Source organism: Ornithodoros turicata, chromosome 7 (assembly GCF_037126465.1).
Source record: "Ornithodoros turicata isolate Travis chromosome 7, ASM3712646v1, whole genome shotgun sequence".
NCBI classification, from domain to species: domain Eukaryota; kingdom Metazoa; phylum Arthropoda; class Arachnida; order Ixodida; family Argasidae; genus Ornithodoros; species Ornithodoros turicata.
In genome coordinates this window covers 25,422,799-25,436,183 of record NC_088207.1, presented here as the reverse complement: position 1 = coordinate 25,436,183, position 13,385 = coordinate 25,422,799, and the positions used below count along the sequence as shown (strand labels likewise).

General features: G+C 47.9%; 1 protein-coding gene and 1 long non-coding RNA gene across 3 annotated transcripts in view; one reads left to right on the top strand and one right to left on the bottom strand.

Moving 5' to 3' along the window:
• The first annotated feature begins 4,185 nt into the window (after positions 1–4,185).
• LOC135399718 (uncharacterized) lies at positions 4,186–8,533 on the top strand. Its single transcript, XR_010424395.1, has 2 exons — positions 4,186–4,640; positions 5,694–8,533. It is a non-coding gene; the product is annotated as an uncharacterized LOC135399718 (long non-coding RNA).
• Positions 8,534–11,518: 2,985 nt separating this feature from the next.
• LOC135400680 (ankyrin repeat domain-containing protein 6-like) overlaps positions 11,519–13,385 on the bottom strand; it is a 97,383-nt gene continuing 95,516 nt past the window's right edge. For both annotated transcript variants that reach the window (XM_064632516.1, XM_064632518.1), the window contains exon 11: positions 11,519–13,174. In XM_064632516.1, coding sequence (XP_064488586.1) covers positions 11,963–13,174 — 1,212 coding nt within the window. In that variant the 3' untranslated portion in view covers positions 11,519–11,962. The remainder of the gene's footprint in view (positions 13,175–13,385) is intronic.

Sequence of the window (13,385 nt, the reverse complement as noted above, 5' to 3'; positions counted from 1 at the left end):
GGCAGTAAGATGTCGCCGTACTTCATTGAGAAGGCGGTGGCATCTTTGTCTGAGCATGTTCCAGAAATCAAGAGGACGCGATCGGGTGATTTGCTAATAAAATGTATCTCAGAAACTGACTGTGATACCATCTTGAATGCACATGACATATTGGGCAAAAGAATTTCAGCATCTCAAAACACTAAACACCAGCCGAGGCGTCATCTCTGTATCCGAACTTATCAACGTGCCTGTTGAAGAAATTCTTGTAAACTTGAAAGACCAGGGATTGATAGATGTCAATAAAATAAAGATCAGGAAGAACAAAGAGTACATTACAACACGAAATATCCTTACCCCACACCACACCACACCACCCCTGACCCGACCCCACTCTACCAGACAAGTTGAAAGTTGGGTATCTCTCAGCCGATGTGCGCCCACACATTGCAAACCCATTGCGCTGCTTCCGTTGTAACAGGTTTGGGCATGCTGCAGACTCGTGCCGTGGCTCTGCCTGCTGTGGACGGTGTGGCAAGTCTGACCACGAGGCCAATGAGTGCAAAGGGCCAGACCGCTGTATCAACTGCTCATCCTAACACCCGTCTTACTAGAGATCATGTGCAAAATGGAAATATGAACAAAAAAAAAAGCTACCCAGAAGCCAGGAAAAAAGTTGCTCCCATTTTTTTTTAGTCTTTCGCCACAGCAGTAAAACAGAAGGCAAAACTAGTCACACTACACACAAACCGAGCAATCAGTAATCACACAGACAAACACAAATGAAGTCAGGAGGTGCAGTGCAGAACCACCTCAAACCACTGAAACTCCTGTGGCGTCACTAACGCCGACGCCACTTCTGTGCTCACAGTCCACGGAGATGACATCCATGGATTGCGAGGACGAGACGAGCTCTGCACTCTTAGAAAAAAGGGTGGAGCAGTTACATCTTTTATAAGGTATTTGTTGTCGCACATGTTGTGCTTAAAAGGTTCCAAAGTTCCATCTGCTACGTACGAATGATAGGGTTACCGCTTCTGATTCGGTGAGCAATGGGGCCGTACGCCTTTTTGTCGCAATTTGGATATATGATAATTGCTTTTACCACCCTTTTACACCCTTTATCAGACGCTATGTTGACCTAGGTGCATGGTAACTATAGAAGTTACCACCTTTTCACACCCTTTTTTCTTAGAGTGTGAGCACTCCTGTGCGAGCTCGAGCTCCCAAGACCCCAAAAAGAATAGAGATAGTCTGTAGGGGATGGGTCACTCCCTCGGCATATCTGACAAGGAGCTTGCGGCTGCGCGGAAGAAACCCCGAAGGCCGCGCGCGGGTCGGCAAAAGTTTCTGACACACGTACTTCTTCTTAGTACCGGTGGTGGTGATGAAAGGGCTCGCAGTTGTCGGCCTCACAGAGGTGGGCAACGTCACGACTGACGCCCTGGGGAAATGTGCGTCCTGGGCCGACTTCTAAGGGAACTGTGCCGACATATGTACCGCAACCATTATGCAGCACACGATCCTCCAATGGAATTGTCGAGAGTTACTTTCTACTTTAGATGACGTCAACGAGAAGTATAACGCAGCATGTTTTTGTCTTCAAGAAACCATATTTAAACACACCAACATAAAATCCACTGCGTAGACACACGTTTTTTGAAGGGATCGAACTGATGGCCACCCGAACATCTGGTGGTGGAGCGATCGTCACACGAGGATCTCTCCCAACCATAGCAATTCACCTAGCTACAGACTTGGAATCTGTAGCTGTGCAGGTGTGTCTTCACAGAATTGTCACCATCTGCTCAGTCTATTTGCCACCATCTGAAACTATTTCACAAAAAGATTTGGAAGATTTGTGCAGCCAGCTTCCAAATCCTTCTATACCGTACTACTAGGTGTCTTTAATGCCCACAATCCCCTCTGGGGCAGTACGAGAACCGACACTCGAGCGAAGATGCTAGAGAAGTTCTTGTTATCGATGTCCATCTGTCTTTTAAACACAGGGACGTCCACATACATACATTCTTCAAGTCAGTCTCTCTCAGCCTTAGATCTGTCCTTTTGCAGTCCATCACTGTTTCAATAGATAGAATGGACTGTACAAGAAAACCCACTTGTGAGTGACCACTTCCCAGTGGTGTTAAAATATATCACTTTAGCGAACCATCTGACGACGTGCCATCCCAGATGGAAACTCCAATTAGCCGACTGGAAGCAGTTTTTTTTTTTTAAAGTGACCTGGCTTTAATTACTATCGATAGTGTAACAAGCTAACTGTCTTATCAGCAACGTCATACTTGATGCAGCAACAGAAGCCATTCCCCAGACTTCTGGTCATCTCCCAAACCGACCTAAACCCTGGTGGAATAATGAATGCGAGGGAACTCGCAAACTTCAAAATCGTGCGTGCGGTACACTTCGGAGATACTCCACATAAGAAAATATTCTACCCTTCAAAAAGGCAAGAGCGAAGGCCAGGTAGACACGCAAACAAGCTAAAAGATCCTCTTGGAGAACCTTCGTATCTTCTCTATCTTATAATACCCCATCCAAAATCGTATGGGACAGACTTCGCAAAATCAGAGAACATATCAGTCATTCAATCCCTGTTTTAGAAGTTAACGGTCAGGTATGTGAAAGCCCAGAAGAACAGGCTAATGCACTCGGGGAACACTTCCAAAGCATTTCAAGTTCCTCCCATTATAGCAGTGAATTCCGTAAACTTAAACAAGGGCATGGAAAACAGAAACTTCCAGTAAATGGTGGAGACGATTTGGCATATAATCAGCCCCCTTTCATCATGGTGGAACTGTCACGCTTCTTGTTGTCAGCAAAAGCAACTGCTCCAGGTCCAGACCTGTTACATACTCAATGCTTGATAACTTGTCTGACATATAAAAAAAATGTTTACTTCAGTTCTTCAACCATGTTTGGATGCAGGGGACACTATCGTCTGCATGGAAAATTGCCACCATAATCCCTGTCCTGAAACCAGGAAATGAAGCCTCCCGTCCTTGCACCGTTACCGTCCTAGCGCTCTCACAAGCTACATTGGTAAAACTTTTGAGCGAATGGTGAACAACCGACTGGTTCACTTTTCTTGATGTAAATAAGTGCCTACCTGAATTTCAATGTGGTTTTCGAACGGGGTGTTCCGCAATGGATCACCTCGTTCGTCTAGAAACAACCATTCGTGAAGCTTTTCTCAGGAGGCAACACTGCCTGTCAGTTTTCTTTGACTTGGGGGGAAAAAAGCATACGACACTGCATGGCGATACGGTCCCCTCCAGGATATCAATTCATTCGGTATAAGGGGTCGTCTTTTTAAATGAATTGCTGATTTCCTTGAACACAGAACATGCAGAGTTCAGCTGGGAACTACCCTATCCCATTTGTTCGTGCAGGAGAATGGTGTCCCACAGGGATCCGTTCTCAGCGTCATATTATTCCTTATCAAAATCAACTCTATAGCCAGTGTCATCCCACCCTCTATATATCATACATGCAGCTCTGTATAAATAAAATGCAAATGGTCCTCACATAACGGGTTTAAATTCTCCCCTGAGAAAACAATCTGTATGTGTTAATTTCTCGAGAATGGGAGGAGTGTTTCTGTCTCCTACGCTCCAACTTAATGAACCAGACATCCTTGTAAAATCAGAATGCAAATTTCTTGGCATCACGTTCGACTCCAAGCTCACTTTCAAGCCCCATATATTCAAAACCTGAAGGCAAAATGTGTCAATGTCACTGAATCTACTGAAAATCCTCTCTCACAGACCTTGGGGTGCAAACCACGAGACACTTCGCCATGTGTATACTATGTATGCATTCGTTCTAAGATAGATTATGGGTCTATCGTCTACGGTGCAGGCCGTCAATCTGTATTGAATGCTGTAGACCCCATTCATCACCAAGGGCTCGGTGCGTTCCGAACCTCTCCAGTCGAGAGTCGATATGTGGACGTTACGCACTTCCACGGATTTTCAAAGAAGCTACGAAACCGCGAAAAAGAAGCCGCGAGCTCCGTAGATTCGGATTCTCCTGGAGTAGGTGACGTCATCTAGATGTTGGCGTCTCTCTCCCAACAACTGTGCGAGTGTTTCACCCCTTCATCCAACGTGGAATCCTGCCAGCAGCTGTGGTTATGTTGCAGTGTTGCCAGACGCGTCGTTGACAATGTTGCCTGGACGGTTGAATCTCATCCCTCACAGTTTATCCTCTCATCCATCCGTGGCCTATTGCCCTTTGGCTGTATGCCACACCAACAAGTAGTAGAAGATGTTCGTCATGGACATGTGAGGAAGAACAAGAACTGGCTCACGGCCATCATCTCCTTGGACGAAGAAGAAGAAGATTCTTCCCGCGTTCGTTCTTCCGTTCTTCAATCGCACTGTTCCTATGTGGAGAAGAAGAATCTGAGTGCCTGAACGTTCATCTTGTGCTATCCATTCGTGATATTTCTGCAATGAGTGCTACTACGCAAGAAGTACCTAGTAAAACCAGGACGAACGTGTCCTACGTACCGTTTATGACGGGCATAAGCTGCACTTTCGCAGTGGCAGCGGTCACCATTACCCTTCTCCTGCGTTTGCCTGGACTCGTGGATAATCGAGTCCCTCATGACGAGGTGCAGAGCCTGGGATTCAGAGTCAGTGAGTATGACCAGCGAAACTGTGCTGTGGGAAACTGCAAACGTCGTCACTACCCATCTCCCGTTTCGGTGACCTAGCTCCAATACGCGCACGTCTAGAGCGCAACGAGCAATGAAAGCAATATTGGACATGTTGGAGGGGTGGGGGAGGGGGCTGGACGCCGGCACGGTCTTGCGTGTCGCATAGGCGAATGCGGACAACAAGGGGAGTGCCAAGACAAGAGTTTATTCAATGACGTCATGGGTCAATGACGTCATAGCGTCGAAAAGACGAAATCGCCGCCATGCGATCCCTGGATGTCTGACTATTAATGTTGAAAGCGTGGAAATTACTTGGATATGGTACAAATAATATTCTCACAGTAAAATAAATTTGAAGCACCAAATGTAGGGTGAATGCGATGCGTGGGAGGGCCTCGACAGTCCTATTTTAATCCTATCGGGAACAGTGTTCTTCGAACAGAAAAATACGCATGAAAGCCAGGTCACGGATACGGGAGGCCGGGTAGACACAGTGGTACGTTCACGAACATGTATCCGTCCATAGGCGATGGAGCCAGGCGAACGCAATGTATTCTGGACAGGCCCTAGTCACACGTCATTGCAAGCGTATATCGCGCATGTGACCGTAAAAATTATGGCGACCGTGATCACCGGTTAAACCGATTGTACAAAAATGATTCTCCTGTGCTGTGTATTGCTTCTCTTATACTACTTTATTCGGTTATTTTCGATTATATACTTTATTTATATATATTATTTATTCGGTTATATAATTTCGGTTATATACTTTAATTATATATATATTATTTATTCGGTTATATACTTCGGTTTTATTCGACATCCCCGCAGTATAGTTTTGCAAGTGAGGACTAGGACTATACTGACCACTCGGTTAATGCTTCAGCCGAGTAGTTCACTTATCACTATTGCGGTTGTGTGAGGATGGGGATGAGGCGGACCTCGTTCCCGTGGTAGCACTTTCCCTCTGTGTTCGGCGGCGGAGAGATGATCTTGCTCAAATAGCTTACAGGTTACCCGTGCTATTTTGCAGATATGCTAGATCAGCTAAAGGAACAGCATGTAACAGCATCAAGCGATACGGACGACTATGACCTGTGGAGGACGACGCGGACCGAGGGAACGCCATTTCCATCTGAGGGTCCTTCACTCTCGCCCACAGTACGTAGACGTCGTCGCACGCGGGGCACAACTCCGAACAACCGACGTCTCCATAAAGCTACAAAAGCAGCAGGAGCGCGTACTGCACGTAGATATAAAAGCGTGTCGACCTCGAGAAACCCTAGCTACGACACTCATGCCATGGAAACGTCTGGCAGGAAACGAAGGAGGACGTCCTATCCTACACGGGTTCCCAAGGTAGCAACATGGTTCAGAAAGAGGACTAGGGGATCGGCGACCTCTTTTCCTAGTGGAGACTCTGCTAGAAGAAGCACACCTACGCAGAATGTTGTTTGGTTTAGAAGGAGGACCACTAAACTCACATCTCGCAACGTAGCTCCATATGAACCTACTACTGCTGCTCCTACGAGGAGTGCGTCAGTGTATAAAATGACCTGGTTTAGAAACAGGAAATTTAAAAGGACTTCTTGGAAAAGCGTGACAACGGCAGCGTCCTCGGAGGAACCTAATGTCCTGCAGAGTCGACCTTCATTGGCTATTACCGTACCAAGTTCTACCACCAGGACAGTAGTTAAATTCAAATCGTGGTTTCGAAGGAAATCAACGACCAAAGCCACAGAGAAAATCACCACAATGCGCATTAGGCGACAGCCGTACACAAAGCGCTCAACAAATTTGCATGCTCATGATCCTTCCAGTGACTCCACTTCTACTGCTCCTGGCAACTGGGCGGCTAACCACACGAGGCCACGCATACAAAGGAACAGAACATCGCGAAAGACTACGTTCGTCCCAAGCGGTCCACGTCGTAGGGCTACACGCCCGCGCGTCAAGCCTTACACTAGGCGACGCCTTTTTACGCACCTATCAACCGTAATGCACCGAACAACGAAGGAAGCCTCTAGCTCACGACGCACAGTCAAGGGTGTGACAACGTACAGAAGACGCATTACGGGAACAATGTCACATAATCGAGTCACAAATGGCAGACGTGCGGAGGACGCGGCGAAGAAACGCAAACGCACGAATATCGCAATACGGATGACGAAGTCCTATGCGACATCTCGGGCACGTTTCGTGAAATCAACCAATAAGGAGTCGAGAAATGCGAAGACCACGAGTATGACTGTGACGATGACGGAGGCAGAAACAACGAGAGAAAGCAATGTTGCCTCAGAGGTCGTCACACGCAAGAGATCTGCCGGGACGCCAATGCAACGCAAGAAGTCGAGACGGACGGCTCCAGTAGGACGGCCCAAGCCCACAATAGGCGTGCCTAAGACTAAACGTAAAGTTCCAGCAGGTGGAGTGCCCACAACGCGAAGTCGCATTGTAGGATCGACAAAAAGAGCAGGTCATTCTGCGCAGAGACCAAAACGCTCAACAGCTAGAGGTACACAGAGGAGCAGTGGTGCACAGAGTGGAGGAACCAAGGAGCGGAATCACAGCGGAGAAAAGAAAGCGAGTGGTGGCTACAGAGGGCACGGGATCTCGTTCACGACGAAGAGTCCTGGACGAACCAGTTCACTTACAAGTGTCGTACGAGGTGATGTTACCTCCAGAAAGGCGCGGACAGCTCACGCTACCCGGCGACCATACGGGACAAGCATTCCGTACAGAAATATGACAACGCGGAAACGGTCGGCAGTTCCAAAGCGAAAACCGGTAAGCGATACAATGGTGCCAAAATATTTCACAACTGCGAAAAGCGACAGAAGAAAACATACTTCAAGTGGTCCGGTTGCGAAACCAACGTTCACAAACACACCAGCACGCGAGACCACATTGTCTACTGCTTCGTGGACGAAGACAGACAATACCACTTCACTGTCTCGAAAACAAACGACGACAAAGACAATAAGCACGAAGGCATCGCCAGCAAGCCTGAGTGCTACACCGTTTAACACTAGATCAACTGTTGCAGCTACCGTTCAACATACAGGACGCGTGACGACTGCGACGCCCTTCACAAGCTACATCCCGACTACGGTCACCACGGCTACATCCCAAGGCACCGAGTCACATGACCAATATTCAAAATCTCCAAGTATTGCAACGATGAGATCTGAGGAGTCGCAATCCACGCAGCTTACAGAACATTTTGATCGAGAATATTACAACGAAACACACAGAATAACCTATATTTTGAATCGGGGAACTAGTACGGAGGAACACAGAAGCAGCTCGCCGTCCGTTTACGAAAGCACAACTACATCTCCTGTGACTTCTACTGGAGGTTTTACACAAAAGGCCAGCATTGAGGTCCGAAGGCCGTCTGTCACCATTGCTATATCCATAGGAAGGCCTGCGACTCCTGCCACCTCGTCTCCAACTTTGCCAGATGTCAAGTCTGTCACAACTGCAACGCATTCAACGGTCACTGTCACCCCTATATCACTTCACCCCAAACTGGCTTCGACTACCTCGGTTTCCAAGCATAATACGATGAGTAAAATTAGAAAAGATTACGGATATTCATCAGAATTTTACAGAAAACGAACCACCGTCACCGCCAACCCCGATGAAGACGGAACTCACGAGGTTGTCACCTCATCTCCTGAGAAAACGTTACGCGGCACTGTTTCGGCAAACATGACAACGTTTGTGAATTTAGACGAACTGGTATATGTAACGGATGTGTTCGTGTAGTTTGGGACTTCGTACAGAGGGCCCCGTGCGCGCACCCTCGAAATATATTCTAGTTTCTCGCTCCATCACCAGTTCATAATAAACGTTTCTGTATGGCGTGCACGACTTGTGTGTATGCTCTTATTCGAACAATAGTATTTTCAGCCTTCCGAGTTCTCGTTTACACAGCGTGATTTCGACCTCCTGGCAGCTCTTGGATTACTTTTCGTTTTAGTGCAAGCTAACAAGGCCATCTACCTTGGGTACCGTGCAAACGGTACGGGACGAGTAACTAACACTACAAAGCTGCCGCGTCTTTGTCTTCTGCCACGTCTTGGTTTGCTTGGAGTACGAGCCATTCAGCGCCAATCAAAATATTGTTAGTCATCATAGTCAGTATACATATATATTTTACATAATGCAGTATATATCTCTGTGGAATGCAAAATTCCATGGAATGCGCTGAACGGCACCCTCGATGCTGTGGAGGTCCTATAGCGATATAGATCCTTTCACAACATCAGATGCGACAGCAGAAAAACAAGCGTGTCCTGCGAGGAGTAAAATGAGCTCCTGCGAGCGAACAACGGGCGCGCACGAGGACTCCGTTCCGCACCTTTCAAATGTCCTCAGCTTTTGGATAGCGCGTATCGGAGAATGAGGGGGCATGTCCTGACGTAGCCTGTTCCCTTGGCACGTGACTCGTATATGCACCAGGGTTTGTTACCGGAAACAGAAACGGAAACGAGAAAAGGTGTCTACTTGAATTCCATAGCAAACGAAAAACAGAAACATAATATTTTCGTTGCCGTTACCAAGGCCATGATTTTCGTCTTGGCGTTATCTCATAACGGGCGTTAAATACGTCACTTCAGCCCGTGATTCGCCACGGGCTCTCGCGCGAGCCTATCAAAGCGATAACGATCGCTAAGTGAATGTTGAGGATCGGGGTCCAGAAACCGCAACAGAAAAACTATTCAAAGGTCAGTAACCACAACGGAAATCTATTTTTCGACCGCAGTTATCCCTGAACGGGCAACTACACAAATTTCTTTCTCCTTTCGGTATTCACAGCGTATTGCAGCGAAATACAGCTAATCAGATTTGATGGTTTGTGAGTAGTATGGTGACCGTGGTGGTGGTGGTGGTGGTGGTGTTGGTAGCAGTGGAACTGCTTGCCATAGTCAGCCACGGTTATGCGAGCAACGTCACGACCACCGTGGTGACGACTTGCAGGGGGACCGTGATGCAGGTGAGGCTTCTCAGAATCCAGCGAGCATTTCGCATTTCACATCCGGCTGTAAAGGCGCACCTCGGACTACACAGGCCAATCCAATCCGTGTTAAGCTGTGTAATTCGTGACTGTTGGCGCAGGGTGCGCTTGTTTGCTGTGTTGGATGGAGCGTACCCAAAACGCACTGACGCAGGATCTACATCGCGTGCAATCGTGGTTAGGCAGCGATTGCCATCGTGCTCAGGTGCAGACCAAGCCAGTCAGTAACAATACAGCACACTGCGAAAATATTTTGCATAGTGACTCCCGATGGACGGCTTGATGAATGGGACAGTGTTTTGAACCATAAGTTAAATGGTTGCTTATTGCTCCTTGCTTTCAGTCACCAGCTAGAAAGCTATGAGTGCCGGTCGCCGCAGGTCCCCGACTCTCCACATTTCGGTGCGGCAGCGCGGCACACATCGCTGCTGCACCGTGTCCGTACACTGTAGCAGACGTCATTGCAACCGAGTGAGCACCTCCCATGTGCCGTATATCACAACCTGTCTCTCACATTTCAGACTCGCCTTCGTGTCGTACTTTTAGAGTCCTGCGGTGTGGTGGTGGTTCTGAAAGAGCTCGCAGTTGTCGGCCTCACAGAGGTGAGCAACGTCACAACTAATGCTCTGGGGGAACGTGCGTTCTGGGCCGACTTCTAAGGGAACTGTGCCGACATATGTCTGATAGCGTTTGAGAAAAACCCAGGAAAAACCCAAGACAGCACAGTCGGTCCCGACACCTCCTACTCTCGACGTGACATATGGCCAGAAAGCTATAACCACTGAGCCACGTGCGAGAGAAATTAAAATTGGCTGCGGTAATGGGGACCAAATGGGGGCACCTCCACATTGTCGCACTTCTAGAGAAGGAGTTCGCTCATAAATCGGGAACGACGCAACTGACAAGTCTCGTTCCTTTTGTGTTGGTTTCAAGGTAACGACATCTTCCATTGTGCGGGGAGACATTTTTGCACTTTAGTGCTTCTTCAAGCACGGTGTTAAGATCATTTCTTGGCTCCTATACTATCAATAAAGAGCTGCGGATTTCTTAGCGGACGCCGCACCTTTTCTGTGTTTTTTTCCGTGACACATCGGGAAAATGCAGCTTTATTGCATCATGATGAGAATTTCACATTCACAAGTTATGCCACGTATTGAAAATGAACTCAAAATCGTACGGACCTATTGGATCCCCTGCTTCGCCAAAACAGCACATCATCTTGGCCCAATATTAGTACGGTCTTGATTCAATATTGGGCTGACATTCCCAACATTCACAAGTTATGCCATGTGTTGAAAATGAACTCAAAACCATACGGATCCATTGGATCCCCTGTTTCCCCAAAACAGCACAACATCTTGACCCAATATTGGACCAATATTGGCAATACTGGTCCAATATTGGTCGTCTTGATTCAATATTGGGCCAACATTGCCAATATTCACAAGTTATGCCACGTGTTGAAAATGAACTCAGCATCGTAAGGATCAATTGGATCCCGTGTTTGCCGAAAACCGCACAACATCTTGGCTCAATATCAGACCAATGTTGGCAATACTGGTCCAATATTGGTCCAGTCTTAATTCAATATTGGGCCGACATTGCGAATGTTCACAAGTTATGCCATGTGTTGAAAATGAACTCAACATCGTACGGATCTATTGGATCCCCTGTTTCCCGAAAACCGCACATCTTGGCCCAATATTGGCCGTCTTGATTAAATATTGGCCGACATTGCCAATATTGGGCCAAGATGTGGTGCTGCTCGGGTCTCATCACACGAACGATGAAATGTGAAAGTTCCTGGGGCCCACAGAGTTCCACGCACGCAAAAAGCGTTCACTTTAAACGTTTATTACAGTTATGTGTTGGATACGAACTAGCGGCGTCCACATGCGGTGACGATGAAAACTGACAAGTTTTGGCACTGGCGCCCAGAAACACAATGCCACCTTATTTACAAACGCAGATTTTACTACGTATAACCTCAAAGGCTAATGCCATAAGACATGGTCTGCCCTCTTGCATTCGCGTCTTTGTTGCTCAAGAATCGTTATCACTGTAGTGATATCGTCTGAACAACCGCGCACGCGGATTACCTTAGGTTTGTCCTCAGTGACTCATGGTGCGACCAATTGGCAGTCTTTGAATTATGCACAAAACCCCGAAGAACTGGTCGGAGATTGTTTCCCTCAAAGTTTCATGATGGGCATAAGGATGTACGCACTGCTTCACATGATATAAATATGTATTCTCAATGTCCGATACCACACACGCAATCACACTTCACTTGAGGGACACCTGTCGTCAGGATCCAGAGTCAGCTCCTCATTCAGTCTGCACAGCTGTTCCTCTACTGCACCATTTGCACTGCCACTGCTCCGTCGCGGTGATTCCTGATCACTTCCGTCCCGTGTCGCTATAGCGTAAGGAGCTTGATGAGAATCAACGTGTGACGTGGAGTAAGCTGTCCTCAGAGGCCTCGCTTGGCTACTGGCACCGTTCAGGGTGGAGCGTTGCGTAAGGTACCGTTGGATGTGGCTCGGATATGGTGGCACGTGAATCGGGCGGGGGAGTAAGGGTGGCTTAGGCTGCGGAATGCGAACGGTCACGTCTTCAGTGTTGCCAAACTGTACTTGTTCAACCTGATTCGCCACAGGAGGCATTCCGGTCGCTTCAACGGGTATGAAGTCTTCTGTTTCTTTCTCTTCATTTTGGAAGTCTTCCTTCTTATAAGATGCAGTGCTTTCCTCGTGTCCCTGTTCCGGACCTCTAACCGGAGAATCTTCCAGGGTAGTCCTGGGGCTTTGGCCCGCTGCCTGCTCCCTCCGGCCACAGAGGTACGACGTCCCGTCTCCTGGCGCCTGCTCCCACAATGGATACTTGGGCTTTGCGCCTTGTTTCTCGAAATCTCCACCCCGATGGCGATGTGCCAAGTGTGCTGGAGGAGGCGGCAGACCCACTTCGTTTCCGAACAATGGCGGAGGTGACAGTTCGTGATCGTCGTAACACTGTGCGTGAAGTACCTCCTCTGATTTCGCCTTGGTGACACCCAAGGAGGCCTTGTTCGCTCGATGCCGCCTAGACCAGTGTGAAGACTCGAAGAACCTGCTTCTGGAATTGGAATCTGCACTTTGTCCCAACGGGCTGACTCGGTAGCTTGCCTGGGCTACTTTCTCGCGCACAAACTGTTCCAGTTCTTCACGCTGACTCGAGTGCTGGGCTTCCCTGTCGGTACGTTCCCGGAGCGCTACACGTTCGACTCGGTCCAGACACTCTGTTTTCTCGGCAGCTAGCTTTTCTCTCACTGACTGGTTGAGGTTGAATAACTGATTTCGGGTCTTGCGTTCCAGGTGGGCAATTTTGGCATTGAGATCCTCGTGCGCGTTGTCGATGTGGTCAATGAGTTCCTGCTTGTCGGCTTCCAGTTTCTTCTCCACGTTGTGGAAGAAGGGTGCACAGTAGCAAGTGTATCCTTTCCCTACAGGGCCCTTCGAATGAAAAAAAAAATTTCTTATTTGTAGTACTTCCACAGAACTTGATGACAAGTGTTGAGTGATATTTCTCTATGCGAATTCGGAATATCCACTTTTCATAACCCATGTTCTTCGTTTCTACTACGTCAAGCCCTAAGGCATGAATTCTTGCATAATTTTTTGTACGGGCGGCATTCGTACGTACGGAACGTACTGTATTCAGTGT